This window comes from Lutra lutra, chromosome 15, assembly GCF_902655055.1.
Source record: "Lutra lutra chromosome 15, mLutLut1.2, whole genome shotgun sequence".
Classification (NCBI taxonomy): domain Eukaryota; kingdom Metazoa; phylum Chordata; class Mammalia; order Carnivora; family Mustelidae; genus Lutra; species Lutra lutra.
This window is the reverse complement of record NC_062292.1, coordinates 26,409,260-26,429,712: the sequence shown is the minus strand read 5'-3', so window position 1 is coordinate 26,429,712 and position 20,453 is coordinate 26,409,260. Positions and strand designations below refer to the sequence as shown.

General features: G+C 35.2%; 1 protein-coding gene across 6 annotated transcripts in view; it reads right to left on the bottom strand.

The window, feature by feature from the left end:
* The window catches only part of COP1 (COP1 E3 ubiquitin ligase), a 250,858-nt gene that overhangs the window by 111,507 nt on the left and 118,898 nt on the right, over positions 1-20,453 (bottom strand). For all 6 annotated transcript variants that reach the window (XM_047704561.1, XM_047704560.1, XM_047704558.1 and 3 more), the window contains 3 exons: positions 3,824-3,967; positions 1,363-1,471; positions 846-927 (listed from right to left, as the gene is read on the bottom strand). In XM_047704561.1, coding sequence (XP_047560517.1) covers positions 846-927; positions 1,363-1,471; positions 3,824-3,967 — 335 coding nt within the window. The remainder of the gene's footprint in view (positions 1-845; positions 928-1,362; positions 1,472-3,823; positions 3,968-20,453) is intronic.

The following is a 20,453-nucleotide window of genomic DNA, read 5'->3' as shown; positions in this document are numbered from 1 at the left end:
AGAAAAAACATTTCACATTAGTGAAACTTTGTATCCCTAACATACAAATATCGACTGTCATATGCTGCTCTAAATAATTTAGAATTCAAGAATAATTTGTTAAAACAATCAAGAAGAAAGGTATTTCAATTTAAAAATACTATGGGTAAACAACTTGCTACTTCTGGATGTTTGGGGGAAAAGTCCAGTCATGTTCACTTTCCACTTACAGAATAGGGCATGCACTATCATTATGAAATAGACTTTTCAACACTAGAGCTATCTTTGCCTAACTAATCACTAGTCTGGAGGTTATAGGTAGAAAAGAATGGCAAAAAAATTAAGGCCATTAACTTTAAGATAAGAGAAATTTGTTAACAGGGCTTTATAAATCTAATGGTGGGAAGAACTAGAACAAAACAGTAAGGATAACTGAAAAACATGAATAGTAAACAGGGATATATAAGAAAAAATAGAAGAGGTCAATTAAATTGGCAGATGTAGAAGTTTCCCTTGAAAATTGATAAACTTTACTGAAAAACTTTAGTATACACTAGAAATTGAATATAATTTAAGAGATATGTCTAAATATTTCAGCAAAAAAGTTTATTTGATGTTATATATAAAGAAATTGGTTATAAATATGTCACCATATGACATGAATCCAGAAAATATTATTATAATGAAGATGTAGTATATTTTTTTTCACTCAAAAAGATATAAAGATTGTTGTACGTACATTGTTTTTAGAATAATAATCACAGAGGATAGCTATGATTTTTAATGAATATCTGCATCTCTGCTAATAAAAGGAATTAAGTTGGGGGTAAGGGCATGAGGGAAAGCAGAAGAGATTCAAATAGTACCTTTTGCATCATCAGAACCAGAAGCCAAGAGTTTAGGATCCATCAAATTAAAGTCAACACTCCAACACCTTTTCTCGTGCTCCTGGATATAGAAGAAAGACAAAGTAGTCTTAAACAAAATATAGATCTTAAAATAAATAAAGAAAAAGCCTGATACCAATTTATGGCTCTGGTGAGAGGGAGAGAGAATAGGCCATGAAAACACATGAGATGCGAAGTAATTCCCAAACTTTTTATATATACATATTTTATTGCTTTTGGAAATCCATTTGACACTTTCTACAAATGCAAAACAAGTCTGAAGTGATGCTTCAGAAAAGCATTATCTCCTATTACAGAGGGATTAAAAATGCTAGAGGCTTTAAACTTGTAATGAAAAGCATTATTTGCTATTATATAGGTATAAAAAAATGCCAAATAGTGGCTTAAAATTTGTAATTATAAACCTGTAACTGTAACTATAATTATGAAGTAAAAACGTGATTCTTAAAAACAAACGATTAGTACTCTAATTTACCTGATAAACTTTTGACCTCTGTCCTGTAAATCCATCCCATAGGATGACGGTGCCTTCATAATCACTGCTGGCTAACAGATTCTTATGGTAACTACTCCAACTGATACAGCTGAAAGAAAGAAATACAGTTAAGCCTTATTTTATGTAGAAATAAATAACAATGAATACGAAGAATTTTGAAGTGTGCAGAAAGATTAGAATACTTTTCAAATCGTCTACATGACTTCATATCATTAATCAGCCCACAACACAGCTGGGACAAAATGTATCAAGTAACTGCCAAGTTTTCGGATTGAACTACCAAATAACAACCCTTCCCACTACTCACTCTGATGACTAGCCAAAAGATGGACATGGGCCTAGAGCCACCAATGGCCATCTTTCATACATGAGGAGAGCATGTCTGTGCGTGAAAACAGAGGCCAACAGAGCACAAAGCATGCCACAGCACAATGACAGAGACCTGATCAAATTGTGTAAGCCCCTGGATCAAGCTGAGCTGAATCATATAAGCAAATAAATTAATTTGAATTGGGTTTCTGTATTTATATAAAAAAAAAAAAAACCGACAACTAATATAAGCTTATTACTGAATATAACATTTACAATTAAGCTTTTAACATCTTACGGTTTCAGCTCCAAAACTAAGAATCCAACATCTAAAAATGTATGCTTTCAGTGAGACACATACATGAATCATGTAGTAAAACTAATGTGTATTAAGGATAAAAGCCACTTAGTAAAGCAATTAACCTAGATGACTTCAAAGCACATGAAAACAATAGTCTTTTACTCTCTACTGGCTGTATTTATGTTAAATTTCAGAGACTGTAAGAGTTCATTTGCATGTTTACATATATTTACTGGATTTCCAGGAGAAGTTAGATGGATAGTTAAAAGAGCTAAATTTTAGAGTTAGATAGACTTGAACTCAAATCCCAGATCTTCCGCTTACTAGCTGTGGTTCTCGGTAATCTAGGTCACTTTCACAACTGGTGTGCTCCAAGTTAGCTTTAGGCATTCTCACACATTGGTCCTTTCAATCCTAATCCCATAGCTTTCAGCCTTGAACAGCTTCTTCTGATTACTCCAACATGCCATGAACTACTGCCATAATTTTACATGTATCAAGACAGTAAAGGTGTATTCCCAATCCACATTGTCATTACAGTAACATTTACTATGATTCTTGATAATGGCCAAGTACTATGCTGAGTGCATTGCATGGATTTATTTAAAGTATAGTCCTCTGTGCTCACTCTCGCTTCTCTCTCTATGACAAATAAATAAATAAAATCTTTAAAAAATAATAATAATAAAATAAAGTATAGTCCTATGAAGGGGGTGCCTGGGTGCCTCAGATTTTAACAGGGCAAGATTCCGAACAGACTGCATTAGAACCAGACTACGTATGTCATTCATTCAGGTAAAAAAGATTATAAGGATAACTGGAAAATGTTCAACGTTCTAAATAAATTTATTATTAGATGATTTCCTTGTATTCCATTTTAAGCCAGTGCCAATGAGAATAGCTCAGGAAGCTTGTTTTAACAATACAGATTCTAAGATGTCCCTAAGATTTGGGGGAGACAGATCTGATCTAATTTCTAGTTTCTGCATTTATTTTTAAAGATTTTATTTATTTATTTGACAGAGAGATCACATGCAGGCAGAGAGGCAGGCAGAGAGAGGAGGAAGCAGGCTCCCTGCTGAGCAGAGAGCCCGATGCGGGGCTCGATCCCAGGACTCTGAGATCATGACCTGAGCCGAAGGCAGCGGCTTAACCCACTGAGCCACCCAGGCACCCCTAGTTTCTGCATTTTTAACAGTATTCCAAATTTGAAAAGCACTCATTATGAACTTTAACCCTTACTATATGAAACTTAAATATTAGGCCCTCAATGAAAAGCAGAATGTTCTTATAAAAAGAATTCTTTACAGACACTGGGGAAGGTATGTGCTATGGTGAGTGCTGTGAAGTATGTAAACCTGGCGATTCACAGACCTGTACCCCTGGAGCTAATAATACATTATATGTTAATAAAAAATAAAAAAATTTTAAAAAAGAATTCTTAAATTATAAACAATTTTAAAATTTGGAGACATGCACATGTTAGGGAGAAAATTCCTGACTTTCAGACACTATTTATAGGCTACAGTAATCCTTTATTCAATACCCCATGGAAGTCAATTACAACAAAAATTTTTATTTGATTGAGTGATTAAGTGAACAAAGAGAAGATTTTCATTTGTCAAACAGAAAAACAATGACTAGTAACCCCCACAGGGAAAAAGAACGAATATCTGTAAGATTCTAAAGTATCCTTTGTTTACAATTAGTGTTTACCATGAGTGAATAAGCAGTCTCACAGAAAGATAAATTAACAAACTCATATGAATCATAGATATTAAAGGTTATATACACATTGCATTATGTAAAAAAAGTAAATAATCTAAATACCTGATTTTGGAATTGCAGGTCATTTCATTTTCAGGGTAATGAATATCCACCGCATCCTGAATGACTGTGCCATATTCATAGACTTTAATTTTCTTTGTAACCCCAGCAATTGCAAAATAGTCACAATCCCGGTCAAATTCAATACTACAGAAAAAAGTGAGTATTTGGTTAGTAAGACTATTTGCCTATCCCTGTGGTATTTACAGTGACAACATTCCAGAGTTTTTTTTCTATTTCTAAAGTCATTGTGCCTACAAGAATAAGAGATCTACTTGAAATGCCCTCAAATTGTACTAGGCTCTACATCCAGATAAAGTCATTAACAAGACATATCAAATTACAAGTGGTAGAGAACCGCGCATAGCTACCGAATTCTGCTTACAGACAGTTATTTTGTTCCTTGAAACTTGATATGTTTTTAATTCAACTTCAGTAACCATATTACAACTTACCCAACTATAAAGGCTAACAAGTTAAATTATAAAAGTAGCAAGGAAAGACTTAATGGTTTGGTATATTAAAAATTATGTCAAAAGAGAATTACCAAATCATCTTTTCATAACTTCTATCTTCCTTCTACCATTTTGTGAAGATGACAGAATTTCACAGTACTTAATGTTATTTTAATAAATAAATTAGTACACAAACTGAATTACTGACGCAATAAAAGGGTGATGACAGAGGTATAAAATACATTTAAAAATAGAATAATTAACTTTTCGTTATGATTTCCCAAACACATTTCTAACCTCACAAAGATTTGACTTATGAACCCCAAATACAGTTTCCTTATGCCAAGAAACAAGGGAAAAACTAAAAATCTCCCTCTTTTTAGAGTTACTTAGGGAATTCACCTTACTCACTTCTTACTACTCACTTCTTACTCACTTCTAATACAAGTTCCAAAATCAGATACTTCAAAGCAAAGCAGACCTTATTTGCCTTTATAGAACTTAAGTTGGAGCCTCAACAAAGTTGTTATATAACCAGCAAGAAATTTAGGTAACCTAATGGAAGAGTGAAATGAATCATCACATACGTTAGCTCTCAATGAGCTAAGCATCTTTTCTAGAAGCTTAGCCATAAGGCTAGAGAATACATAAGAATTTTCACTGATCTATAATTAATTACACAAGAGGAACAGCTAACATTCACTGACCACTAAGCATAACCTCTGCATGTATTAACTCACAATATTTTATCCATATTTTACACATGAGAAAACTAATTATTAGAGGTGAAGCAATTTGCCTAAAGTTAGTCAGCTTGTAAGTGGCTAAGATGATTATGTTGGTACTCTGCATATATCAAGCATTCATTAAATGCATATAAATACCTACATGGCATACTTTTCTTTTGGGGTTACCTATGATATCCTTTTATAGAACAGTTAATTATTAGTTAATAATTTAGTTAAAAGCTTGCTAAGCTAATGATGACAAGTAAAAGAAATAGGTACACAGTAAGAAAAGTTTGCACAGAAACATAATGAGATGGTTACCTTTCATTACAGCTTTAAATCCTCCCTCAACTTTATAACATTTAAAATAATTTCATTAAATGTTATTGATAGCACAAATCAGTAAATATTCCCTCCAATAGGGGCGCCTGGGTGGCTCAGTGGGTTAAGCCGCTGCCTTCGGCTCAGGTCATGATCTCAGGGTCCTGGGATCGAGCCCCGCATCGGGCTCTCTGCTCAGCAGGGAGCCTGCTTCCTCCTCTCTCTCTGACTGCCTCTCTGCCTGCTTGTGATCTCTCTCTGTCAAATAAATAAATAAAATCTTTAAAAATATATATATTCCCTCCAATAAAATAGGACTATGTGGCAATGCAGTGAATTTATTTCTACAACTGCAACTGAACTGCTGACTCAGCTGTTATCTGCTCTTTGGATTCAAATGCAGCATAATTATATTCATGGCAACCATCCATCTATCCTGATTCAATTTATACCCATCACCTAATGCCACTGAGGGAGAAATATTACTGTGGCTGGCAAAGAACAGTTATCAGAACTGAAATCCTACCCTTACGAGGTTTGGGCATGGCTGAGACTTCAAGGAAGAACTAGTTAAATTATCCCTACAAACATACATGTTTTACTCCACCTACAAACATACATGGTTAATAAACTGACAGCATTCTAGTCCTGTACAAGTTAATAGGCCATTTCCACCCTATCAGATTTTAAGAAAAAAGTTTAAACACTAGCTTATTAAAATAACAGCCCAAGGCAATGCAGGGAGAAAATTCCCATATAAATAAAAATGCTGTCAGGAGGTGCCTGGGTGGCTCAGTGGGTTAAGCCTCTGCCTTCAGCTCAGGACATGGTCCCAGAGTCCTGGGATCGAGGCCCACATCAGGCTCTCTGCTCAGCAAGGAGCCTGCTTCCCCCCCTCTCTCTGCCAGCCTGTCTGCCTACTTGTGATCGCTCTGTCAAGTAAATAAATATAATCTTGAAAAAAAAAAAAAAAAAAAGAAGGCTGTCAAAAGAATTGATTTGAGGGGCGCCTGGGTGGCTCAGTAGGTTAAAGCCTCTGCCTTTGGCTTGGGTCATGATCCCAGAGTCCTGGGATCGAGCCCCACATCGGGATCTCTGCTCCCCGGGGAGCTTGCTTCCACCTCTCTCTCTGTCTGCCTCTCTACCTACTTGCGATCTCTGTCAAATAAATAAATAAAATCTTTAAAAAAAAAAGATTTGATAATGTAGATAAATCAATAAGTTTATTTCTTTGTTGCTACCCTGTTACTCAAGATAGCTTTCTTTTTTCAACAAAGGTTATCATTTAGCTGCATTAACTCATTCTTAGCTCATACTAAAAACTAACCTTTTAGGGGCACCTGGGTGGTGCAGTTGGTTAAGTGTCTGACTCCTGGTCATGATCTCAGGGTCATAAGACCCAGCCCTGCATCAGGCTCCATGCTCAGTGGGGAGTCTGCTTGAGATTCTCTCTCCCCCTCTCCCTCCCATTCATTCTCTCTCTCTCTCTCTCTCTAAAAATAAATCAATAAATAAATCTTGTTTTAAAAATTAACTTTTTTTTTACTTCATTATTATTTTCTTACGTTCTGGTTATGTTTTCTTCTTAAATGTTGCGAGTATCAATACAGTATCCTTTTTTAATACTCTGGGACATGTACTTTTTTATAATTTAAAAACAATAAAATTCTAATAAGAATACTGATCAAAAAGTATAAAGAGTAATATTTCTCATAAATTTCGGAAAAAGGGAGATAAACAGCTGCCTTTAAGAAAAAAATCTTATGGACATTGGGGAGGGTAAGTGCTATGGTGAGTGCTGTAAAGTATGTAAGCCTGGCGATTCACAGACCTGTACCCCTGGGGATAAAAATATATTATATGTTTATAAAAAATAAAAAATTAAAAAAATCTAAGTACTTCCACACATCACTAAGATCAGGATTTAAGTACTTCCAAACACGGAATCATTTGTTCCCAATCTTTGATGGATTTAATCATATCTGATCATAAACATAAACATAGGGGCGCCTGGGTGGCTCAGTGGGTTAAGCCGCTGCCTTCGTCTCAGGTCATGATCCCAGGTCCTGGGTTCGAGCCCCACGTTGGGCTTACTGCTCAGCAGGGAGCCTGCTTCCTCCTCTCTCTCTGCCTGCCTCTCTGCTTACTTGTGATTTCTCTCTGTCAAATAAATAAATAAAATCTTAAAAAAAAAATTAAAAAAATAAACATAAACATAATTAGATTTTAAAGAGCTATCACAATTCAAATGAACAGTGGTACAACTCAAATGAACAGTGTAGTCTTTAGGTACAGAGAGCTTTTCAGAGCTATTCCAAAATGGATGGCCTCTCATTTCACTACAGTATTTTAGTTACTTTAATTATGAAATCTGATAACACAAAAATAATTCAACGATGCCTAGTTAAGCTGAAACAAAAGCAAAATAAAAAATAAACAGACTGAAACATATTTGCTTGTGCAATTAAGTTTAAAAAAATTTTGTAATAAGTTTTGCTTTTTCACAAAATTCATTTCTGTTATCCACTGTCACTAGTAATATTTTTTTCAATTTTATTTGTTTATTTGAGAGCGAGCATGAGAGAGAGAGAGAATGATCAGGAACAGGGGAGGGGTGAAAGGAGAAGCAGACCCCCTGCCAAGCAGGGAGCCCAACGTCGGACTCAATCCCAAGACCCCAGGATCACAACCTGAGCCGAAGGAAGACACTTAACTGCCTGAGCCACGCAGGTGCCCACCAGTAATTTTTTTTTTTAAAGATTTTATTTATTTGAGAGAGAGAACACGAGAGGGGCAAGGGGCAGAGGGAGAAGCTGACTCCCTCTGCTGAGCAGAGGGCCCGATGTGGGACTCAATCCCGGGACTCCAGGAACATGACCTGAGCCCAAGGCAGTTGCTTAGCCAACTGAGCCACCGAGGTGCCCTAATTCTTTTTTTTTTTTAATGATTTTATTTATTTATTTGACAGAGAGAGAGAGAACACTAGTAGGCAGAGAGGCAGGCAGAGAGAGAGGGGTAAGCAGGCTCCCCGCTGAGCAGAGCCCGATGCAGGGCTCGATCCCAGAACTCTGAGATCATGACCTGAGCTGAGCCACCCAGTTCTTAAACAAGTAGTTTATGAAAGTTCAGTGCAATGATAAATTCTATTTCATAGAATTTTTTAAAATTTCAAAATACACAAACATTTGCTTCAAAAAATAATATTAGGGGGGACTTAGTTTACACTTGGAAATAAAAAGCATTTTTCTTTCACACTTGGAATGTTTTAACTGTTTTTAAAAAGTGATTTATTTAAACAGTTGTAAAAGGTTACTCAGCTGTAGGAAACTGGCTACAGTCTTTGTCAAAAGGGCCATCAGCCAAGTTATCAAGCATCAGGGGACAGACCATACAGGAAAGGTGATTAACTCATCCCTCTACTGCGGTATGGCACGAGGCAATGCAAAGACGGCAATAACCCAACAAGAGAATCAGTGCTCGCACCATGTCACACTGATTTTGCAATTATAAAACTAGTATTAACAAAGTGGATTAATATCCCTTAACACTAGAATCCTACTTATCAAAAGAAAATGTAAGTGGAATTTAGTGGTCTAATTCATCACCAAGACAGTGTACCTCAAGAGACAGAGGCTGCTCTAATTTCAAGCAAACAAAGAAATTGGCCATTTTAATAAAAAGGAATAGGCAGGGGCGCCTCGGTGGCTCAGTGGGTTAAGGCCTCTGCTTTCTCGGCTCAGGTCATGATCCCAGAGTCCTGGGATCGGGCCCCGCATCGGGCTTTCTGCTCGGCGGGAGCCTGCTTCCTCCTCTCTCTCTGCCTACTTGTGCTCTCCGTCTGTCAAATGAATAAATAAAATCTTTAAAAAAAAAAAAAAAAGGAATAGGCAGATCAAACACAGGTAAAGTAAATAAGAACTCATGTTATTCAACTGACTTTCTCCAAAAACAATCAATAATAATAGCTAAACCTTCCATAACATACATAATACTCACTATGTATAAAGCACTGTATCAAGCACTCACATAAAATATATTTACTCTTCAAATCTCCATTGATAGATAAGGAAGCTAAGTTATATTGATGTTAAGTAATTTGTCCCAACTTCAGTAGATAATTCAAATTCAAGCAATCTGGTTCCAGAGTCTATGCTCTCAATCACTACGCAAAACTCCCATTTTGGGGCACCTGGTTGACTCAGTCATTGAAGCGTCTGACTCTTGATTTCAGCTCAGATCATGATCTCAGGATCCTGAGATCGAGCCCAATGTTAGGCTCTGTGCTCAGCAAGCAGTCTACTCCCCTCAAAGATTCTCTCCCTCTCTTTTGCCTCTTCCCCCCTCAAATAAATCAGTCTTTAAAAAAAAAAAAAACAAAAAACTCCCATTTTAATGAGAATAAAAGAACTGGTCTTCAAAGACTACAAAGGCAGAATAAACAACAGAAATAACATCAAATAATTACACATACTATATTATATACATGATAGTAATAAAATAATAATTCATCCTGTACAACAAGTTAAACATAGGCAGATAAAAAGAGTAAGATAGCCTCACAGGGCTTATAATTACTGGGAGAGATTATAATACAATAATAAGCAAATGCCAAATGATAGGAACAGAAGATGCTACAGAAATTCAAGAGTCACTGATTATGAGCCCTACTGGAAGAAAGTGGATGGTGAGTGAATATTCTTAGTCATCAAATATCCAATATGCCTGTTATCTGCCAAACAATGACCTAGCTAAAGGATGGAAAATAAGATGTTAAACTATCAGAACAGAACATTTGAGAAATTCACAGAAATATGAATTAGGCATACATTAACACTAACCTGGGCTATTGCAACAGCTTCTTTACCATGTCTGCTACTCTTGACTTTCCTCTTTTCTAATCTATTTGAAGGACTGATAAAAAGGTAAATTTAAAAAAAAAACAGCTCCGTTCACATAATTCTGCTCATTTACCATGATGTAAAATCCATACTCCAACTATTACTGAAGACCCAGCACAACATGCCCTGAATCTTCTCTTAAAACTTCTTCTAAAAAATATATGTATATAGACAATGGTTCAAAAATTACACAGAAAAAAGCAAGACCTTCCTTCCAATCTAGCCAACTAAGCACCTAATCACCTTCCCTGGAGGCAACCAGTAATTTCAGCTCATGCACCCTACTAGCATTACCCTGTGCACAAACAAGCTTCTATGTCTTCATATTCTCTTATTTAATTAAACACATGGGATGAAATCATACAGGCTGATTTATACCTTGCCCCCTCCACAGCATCCTGACAATCATTTCATCTTAGGATATATTAGGGATACCAGATTTTTTACCAATGGCTGTACAGAATTCAAATATATGGATGTATCATAAATCCTTTAATCAGCTTACTAATGAGAACATTTACTTTCTCATCTTTCACTGTTAAACAATACTGCAATAAAATATCCTGTGTGTGTGTCTTCCTTTCGCATATGCAAGAGTATCATTAAATACACAGAATATGAAGTGCTTGGTCAAAAATCACATGTACCTTAGTACATTTAACTTTAAATTCAACATCACTATCTTCAACTGGGGCCTTAACATTGCCTAGCTTCATGGTAAGTTTCCCTTGTACACAGACTCTTCTACTTGGGTAAAGACAGGTACACAATTTCTTTATTCTTCTCAAATTTTCCACATCTCCTTCCTCATTATCAGCAGATCATTTTGTTCCCTGGTTTGGCAAAAAATATAAAAAGAATAAGAAGATAATTTACAAGGGCTCCCACCACCACACTCTCCATTTACGAGAATATATATTCTGGATATATGCTGCCACTTCTCTTGTCACTCTGAGGAAGGATCAAATCTCCTACCTGACTAATGCATCTACTTGTGCATTACATCTCATTTTTGCTTGCCTAATCTAGGATTGCTTCGGTTCTCCTTCTCTCTCTTCTATCATTAATTTTTCTGTTCTCCTACATCTTTCCCATAATCCTTTCAATATGTTTTCTTCAAGTAAAACACAAAACAAAACATCTCTTAAAATCTTCATTCCATTTTAGCTACCACCCTATTTCTTTCTTTTCTGATAGCAGAATTGTTGCAAAAAAGTTGTCCATACTCACTGGCTCCAATTCTTTTCTTCCCATTCGCTTTAACCCAATGGAACCAAGCTTTCATCTTCAACCCTAGAAATGCTCTATCAAGGTCAACACTGATCTTCATGTTGCTAAATCTAATACTCAACCCTGAATTTTTATCTTACTTGAATATCAGCAGTAGCTGACTTAGAGGACAGTTCCCTGCTCAAGAGAGATGATTCTTCTCGCACCTCAATAGCAGCTCCATCACAGTATAGACTGAGAAGGAAGAAGAGTTCCTTTCAATTAACTTTAACAGCAACTCTTTTAGCTCAACCTTCAAAATGTAACAGAATTCTAACCATTTCTCAAAAGCTCACTGCCACCCCCTCATTCAAGCCACTAGGTTCCATACTGATAACCTGCTTCCATACTCGACCCTTAAAATCCATTTTTTAACAAGCCAAATCATCATTATTTTGGTCCAAAATCTCTTAAAGGCTTCCTACTCAGCCTCATGAAAAAGCAGAGTAATTACAAAATATATAGGATTTGCCTCCACCCCACCCCACCCCTGTTCCCCCTTCCTCCAGTCACCCCGGCATCGTGGCAAACCTAGGAAATTTCAAACCTATTCCTACCTCAGGAGACAATGCAACTGATAGTCCCCAACCTGCAACTGCTATTCTCCCAAACACACAGGCATATTCCCTCACCACCTTCAGGTACCAACTCAAATGACAGCTCTCACTAAGACCACTTGTCTATTCTATTTCAAACTGCAGCTCTCCACTCTACTGGCTACCTCCCTGCATTATCTCCCTCTGCTTTACTTTTCTCTAGAAGATTTTTTAAACTTATATCCTGTATTTTCTTCTAGTAGTTATCAAGTTTCATTTTTTTCATTCAGATATTCATTCCATCTGGAATTTATTTTAAAATATGACAGCAGATGAAGTGTATAAACCTGGCGATTCACAGACCTGTACCCCTGGGGCTAATAATACATTATATGTTTATAAAAAAATTTTTTTAATTATAAAAAAAAATATGACAACAGAGGGACAACTGGGTGGCTCAGTCAGTTAAGCATCTGCCCTCAGGTCGGGTCATGATCTTGGGGTCTTGGGATAGGGCCTCATGTCAGGCTCCCTGCTCAGCAGGCAGTGCTTCTCCCTCCGCCTGCTTGTGTGTGCGCTCTCTGTCAAATAAATAAAATAGCTTAAAAATAATAATAAAATAAAATAGGACAGCAGAGATATAAATTTCTTTTTCCAGACCATTACCTAGTTGCTCAATTTACTGAATAATTTTTTCACTTATTAGAAATGTAGTGTATAGGATATATACTAACTTCTTACAAGAATTTGAAATTATTGTAGACATTATCTGTTCTTTATTTGTACCAAAGTTTTAATTACTGATTCATCATGACATGTTGTGACATCTTGTAGGAATGAGTGCTCTTTCATTAATCTTTTTCTTCAGAATTTCCTTACATATTTTGCAACTATTCTTCAGTTTAGCATCAACTTATTTCCAAAAACAAACAAAATGTATCTTAGTAGTATTTTCTTTGCAATCATGTCAAATTTATACATTACTTAAGGAAAAAGTGAAATCTTGCAATGCTTAGTCTTTCCCTCTAGGCTTATGTTAGGTCTTTATTCAAATTTTGTTTGTTTCTTCAGCAGTATTTTAAAGTTCTTTTAGACCCCCACATTTCCAGTTAGGTTTATTATTCTGGTTGTCAACTTTCCTTACTTTTCCCATTGTAATTGTCCTGAGTAGTTTTTCTGGTCTCTTCTAGAATCAGTTCAAATCATTAAGATTTCCTAGAAAATATTCTCTCTTTCACCCTGAATGTGATAAATATGAGCAGAGTAGTTTACTCCTACTTTTGTGTAATTATTTCCTCACCTTCCTTTCTTATTCTACACACCTGCAGTTTTTCCTAGTTGTACCTCAATGGGTTCACTAACAATTTGCATCTCTTGTTTTAAGAAGCTCATTAACAAGTAACTCTGTTTTTAATAATTCATTCTTTTTTCACATTTATACCTTATTTTCTTCTACTTTATTTAGGTTTGTTTTCTTCTTTTTCTAACTTACTCGGTTGCATAAGTTATTTTCATATCTTCCTCAACACTTAACTATTTAAAAGAAGGAATTTTTTAAAGGATTTTATTTACTTATTTGAGAGACAGGGAGAGAAAGCACAAGAAAGGGGAGGGTGAGAGGGAGAAGCAGACTCCCCGCTATGAAGGGAGCCCGACATGGGACTTGATTCAGGGACTCCAGTATTATGACCTTATGCTTAACCAATTGACCCACCCAATTGCCCTAAAACAAGTCATTTTATTTTGAGCACTTTTAGCTGTGTCCTATAGGTTCTAATATATGTAAGCTTTATGAAAGTGGCTTCATTTCCACTTTAACCTTAGAGTTACCAAAATAGCTTTTAAATTTCCATGTGGTGGGCACCTGGGTGGCTCAGTCATTAAGCGTCCACCTTCTGCTCAGGTCATGATCCCAGGGTCCTGGGATCCAGTCCCATATGGACTTCCTGCTCAGCAGGGAGCCTGCTTCTTCCTCTCCCACTCCCCCTGCTTGTGTTCTCTCTCTCCCTGTCGTTCTCTGTCAAATAAATAAAGTCTTAAAAATTTTTAATAAACAAATAATAAAAATAAATTTTAAAAAATTTCCATGTGGTAGGTTTTTCCTGTTTTCTAATTTTGTTATAAATGTCTGCTCTTACCGCCTTGTGATCAGAGAATGCTTTAATTTTCTGTAATTTTAAACGTTTTTATGATTCAGATTCTGTACATTTTCTGATACTCAATGGACACTTTTGAAGAGGTCATATTCTTTATACGTGTTTGTACATGTGCTCTAAATTGCCAGTTACATTATTTAATGCTGCTATAATCACTATAATTTTTGCATTTAATCTGTCATGGAATAAGATCTAATCTCATTTAAAGTCTCATACAACTAATGTATTTTTTTTTTAAGATTTTATTTATTTATTTGACAGAGATCACAAGTAGACGGAGAGGAAGGCAGAGAGAGAGAGAGAGAGAGAGGGAAGCAGGCTTCTTGCTGAGCAGAGAGCCCGATGTGGGACTCGATCCCAGGACCCTGAGATCATGACCTGAGCCGAAGGCAGCGGCTTAACCCACTGAGCCACCCAGGCGCCCCGCAACTAATGTATTTTTTTGTCTTGGAGTTAGCAGAGGGTTTTTCCAATCTATACAGATATTTATAACTACTTAAACTTCATCATGGACTGAATCATTAGAAAGCTGTATGTGTATGTGTGACAGAGACACTGAGAGAGACAAAGCTATAGACTGAGGTTTAATGATTTCTTGTCTGAATTAAACCTTATTTTCAACATTCACATCTAAGACTTAGGAAATTTACACTGTGATCTAATGTGAAGATTCTTCCCTTTCGATGGGAAGCTTACCCTATTTACATTTATCAATTACACTTGTTCACTTTTATATGTTATTTTATTTTGTGATACATATTGTTTTAAATGAATTTTTAATTAAAAAATCTTTGACCATCTGATTTCTTCCTACTTTGTTTTTCTCATAAATGGGAATTCTAGTATTTCTGTCCAGTGTCTATTTTTATGACTCTAGCAACTGCTACAGAAAGAAATAAAGGATTCAATATATCTATCAAGTCTCTACTCTGAGTAATGGACAAAGTTATTTTTGCCCTCCTCTTCCAGTCCTACTAATTATACTGATTATCTTATAATTTATTTTAGATCTTCAAAGATACTTAAACCTCTCATCCTTTTGCAAGTGAGAAACCTATAAATAATTATCTGAGCATGGAAATGAATTCCACTATACATTAAAGATAAACTAGTCTTGCATTTCTAATATTCACCAAATGTTCCAAAATTATTCATTATAAGCAGGTTGAAGTATCTGACTATTCATTATGTTGTCTAATGCAGTCAATCTAAGAATTTACATATTAGGATGTATATTTTATTTTAAATTATTCTCCTTTTATTTCTCCTTTATTTTAGAGTTAGTGCATTATGTTTTTATGTGTATAGGAAAAATATCTATTTTCTGTAATATCTATTAATTTTATTTCAGAAGTGACAAAGTGCCAATAAACTTTATCTGAATTTTCATATAATTTACACATGTCACAAAAATTATTCTTTATTTTTCTTTTGATACTTCAAAAACATAAAAACTATTCTTAGGGGGGCGCCTGCCTTCGGCTCAGGTCATGATCCCGGGGTCCTGGTATCAAGTCCGGCATCGGGGTGTCTGCTCAGCAGGGAGCCTGCTTCCTCCTCTCTCTCTCTGCCTGCCTCTCTGCCTACTTGTGATCTCTGTCTGTCAAATAAATAAATAAAATCTTTAAAAAAAAAACTATTCTTAGCTTATAGGCTATACAAAAAATTAAGCAATGGCTCAGAACTGACTCACAGGTTTTGTTTTTTTAAAGTAGGCTCCATGCCCACCACAGAGCCCAATACAGGACTTGAACTCACAACTCTGAGATCAAGACCTGAAGTGCTTAACCAACAGAGCCACCCAGGTGCCCCTTCATAGGTGTAATTTATTGACTCCTGTCTTGAAAAAGATTTTATTTTTCCATCCCCTCTGGCTATCACTGAATAGCTAGAACAAATATATTATCTGACAAAGTATACTCTGGAACACCTTTGTAAATGTCAAATTAAAAATGCATCTTGAAGACCTTTAATAGCAACATACTGATTGTCACATTTTTCTCATTTAAGTCTATAGCAAGTTATAATTTATACTTAGTTCTATTAGTCGTAGTTCTATTAGTTGTAGATTCTTTGTCCTAAAACACCTTTTCTATGCACAATGTAACCGTATCCTATGATAAATGGTTTTTACTAGAGACATTTGACAAACTGAAGGTAACTTCTGAAGATATAAAAGATTAACAAAAGATTGAATAAAAACACCTACTAGAGAAAAAAACAAGAGTTGAAAGACAAAATATATTTTGTCCCCAAACTATGATGACATTTTGTCCTCTCTGAATGAGTTTCTATTTAGTAAAAGTGAAGAAATCTGTATGCAAGCAAAAATTCTAATTCTTTTTGAAATTTAAGGAGAAAATTCATCTAATTTTTCAATTCTGTATCCTCTAGTAGTATTTACAAAACAGCCAATAAGATTATAATATTGAATCATTAATGTCACTGTGGCCCTGCTTCATCAGAAAAAAACAGAGGTATGATATAAAGAAACTATTCCATGCTGCAAAGGACTAATCTGGAATGAAAATATATAGTCTAAAAGAAATTTTATCATGACTATATAAAAGTATGTCCCCAAAATATCAGATACACTTAACAAATCAGAAATCTATTTCGTATTTCCCATAGGAACAAGTAGACAAAACCACTGAAGAAAAATATTTAAGAGAAAATGTGACTTACTAGAAAAATCCTTTCAAACCATCACAGCAGAAAATAAAGAGCTCTTGCTCAAAATTTTTTACAAAAATGCAAAGGACTTCGAATTGCCAACCCAACTTTAAAAAATAGTAATAAAGTTGGGAGAATTTACATTACCTGCTTCCAAGGCTTGATATAAAACTATAATAATAATGAGAGTGTGGTACTGACCTCACAGAAGACATACAGAGCAACAGAAAAGAAAAAAAGAGTCAAGAAGTAGATTCCCCTACTGGGTGTTTACCCAAAGCAAACAAAAACACTAATTAGAAAAAATATGCACACCCCTATGTTAATTGCAGCATTATTTATAATAGCCAAAATATGGAAGCAACCTAAATGTCATCATCAATAAAGATGATGTGGTGTGCCCCCTTCCTCACAAATGGAATATTTCCCAACCATAAAAAAGGATGAGATCTTCCCATTTAGAACAACAAGCGTAGTCCTAGACAGAATTATGTTAAGTGAAGTAAACTCAACAGAGAAAAATACCATGTGATTTCACTTCTATGTGGAATCTTAAAAAATAATAATAAAAAAAAACAAATAAACAAGCAAAAGCTGAAAGAGATTCATAAAATACAGAGAACAAAAACTGATTCTTGCTAGACGGGAAGAGGTGGGGGGAAGGAAGTGGGAGGTTGAGACTTCCAGTTATGGGGATAAATAGTACAGCACAGGGAATATAGTCAATAGTGCTGCAACAATGCTGCATGGTGACAGATCGTGGACCTACACTTGTGATAAGCATAGCATAATGTATACACTTATTGAATCATTATGTTGTACACCTGAAAAAGTAACTTCTCTGTCAAATATAATCAATTAAAAAAATAGATTCTTACATAAATGCTCAATTGATTTTAAACTAAGATGTCAATGGAAAAAGTTCTTTTATTAAACAAATGCTGCTTAAACAAGTAGATAACACCAATCTTTACTTCATAATCTAAACAAATATTAACTTGAATTATAGACTTAAATGTATAAGCTAAAACTATTAAAAATATATAAGAAAAGAGAAAAGAGGGCTCCTGGGTAGCTCAGTGGTTTTAAGCCTCTGCCTTCAGCTCAGGTCATGATCCCAGGGTCCTGGGATCGAGTCCTGCACTGGGCTCTCTGCTCAGCAAGAAGCCTGCTTCCCCCTCTCTCTGCCTGCCTCTCTGGCTATTTGTGATCTCTCTCTCTCTCTCTCTGTCAAATAAATAAATAAAATCTTTAAAAAAAAAAAAAAGAAAAGAGAAAAGAAAAATTTTCACAATTTGGGGCAGGCGAACATTTCTATAAGAGAGTTTAAATAATTTAAAAAATTAATGAATTGGAATTCATCAAAATTAAATACTTATATCATTAAAAGACACTATTAACAAAAAGAGTAAGCCACAAACTGGGAAAAAATACTACCAGTACATAAATCTGACAAAGAACTTGTATCCAGAATACATAAAAATTCTCATTATTCAATGATAGTAAAACCTGATTTTTTAATAACAGGCAAAAGATTTGAATAAATGCTTCACAAAAGAAACACATATGGCCAATAAGCACATTAAAAATCATTAGTTATAAAAGAAATGCAAAGTAAAACAGAAAGAAAATATTAACTACAAATCCACTAATGAAAATACTGACAATGGCAAGAGTTACTAAGAATTTGGGACAACTGGAACTCTCTTACATGGCTGAATTTTTTAAAATAACCCAATCACTTTAAAAACAGTTTTGCAGTTTCTTGAAATGTTAAGTACAAACTAAGCTAAGCATACAACCCAGAAATTTCTCCCCCCGCCCACACTACAACAGTTAATTTTATTTGTTCAAGGGCTCATATTGCAAGCATTAAACCAAGCATGGGGTTTGACTCTGGTAGCCCAGATTCACATATTTAGGAAGATAAAAGCAAACTGTGACCCATGTATATGGATGAAAAACTAAAGGCTCACAGTTAATCACATTGTAGTTTTAAATTTCTACAGCCCAGAAGCCAGGAGTCACAGATCTTTTAGATCTTTCTGGATGTCCCACAAGGTATCTGCACTTTTCTTGAGCTGGGCAACCTCACCACCCTTCAGCTTCTGGTTGAACACAATGACAACCCAGAAATTTGAATCCCAAGTATTTACCCAAGAGAAATAAACATGAATATGAATACCCAAAATGACTTGTGTGTAAATATTCATGGTAGTTTTATCCATAATAATCAAAAACTGGAAACAAATTAAATGTCCATCAACACATGAATGGGTAAACAAATTGTGGAATATTCGTAAAATGGAATATTACTTAAATAATTAACTTTTAACTGATAATTAACTGTATCTATTGATAGAGGCAACAACATGAATGAATTTCAAAAATATGCTGAGCTAAAGCTAGACACAAAGAGTACATATTCTATGGCTCCATTTTTTAAAATTCCAGAATGACTATTCTAATGGTTAATGGCAAAGTGATTAATTAGTGGCCTGGACAGGAATTTGAAGGAAGAGATGGAATTAACTGGAAAGTAGCAGGAGTTAAAATTTTTGGAAATTTTCTGTATTTCTATATGTGGCTTATACAATTCCAAAACTTAAAACTTTATACATTCATTGTATGTGTATTATACCTCAATATAGGTGGTTTTAAAAACTATACAACTTGCAATTATACATTTAAACTTAAATTTGTAAATAATATAACCACAAATTAATCTCTCTCAAGCATAGATCAAAAACCAGTTTTATAATTTTAATGCTTTAATTTTATAATTTTAATAGGTAGCAAAACTACCTATTAATGTGGTGAGGAAAAAGGGAAAAGGAGAGAGAACAGAAACAATTTAAAAAACTCATTGGTGGGGAAGCCTGGGTGGCTCAGTGGGTTAAAGCCGCTGCCTTCGGCTCAGGTCGTGATCCCAGGGTCCTGGGATCGAGCCCCCACATCAGGGTCTCTACTTGACAGGGTCTCTGCTTGACGGGGAGCCTGCTTCCCTCTCTCTGCCTGCCTCTCTGCCTACTTGTGATCTCTCTCCCTTGTCATATAAATAAATAAAATCTTAAAAAAAAAAAAAAAAACTCATTGGTGGTAGAAAAGCATCTCTATTTCAAGATTAGTACAATACAGCTAAATCTCCTAATCACAGTGCAAGTTTTTGTTGTATTTCAAGGCATTTTTCATCTTACTCGATAAATAATTTTTTAAAAAACACAAATAAGAAACTTTCTGCTGAATGAACCAGAATTTGTTATTAGGTAAGGACTACAAATCTGTACCTATCATTCAACCAATGATGAAGTGCTTACCGTAAGACAGGCTGGTGATAGGTTATTTGTATTAAGAAATGATGAAGCATATAAAACAGTCAGCCAATCATCACAAGAAGATCAGAAAATCTGACACAAGCCATTTTCTTTCATAAGATATACTGATATCCAAAAACATGACAGAACTTTAATCAAGTATAACAGTACATCCTTAGAGCCTAAACAAATCTACTAGGTCAAGAGTCAGCAAATTTGTTCTGAGGAACCGTGTAGTTCTCTCAAAACTACTTGACTCTGCTGTAGCATAAAATCAGCCACA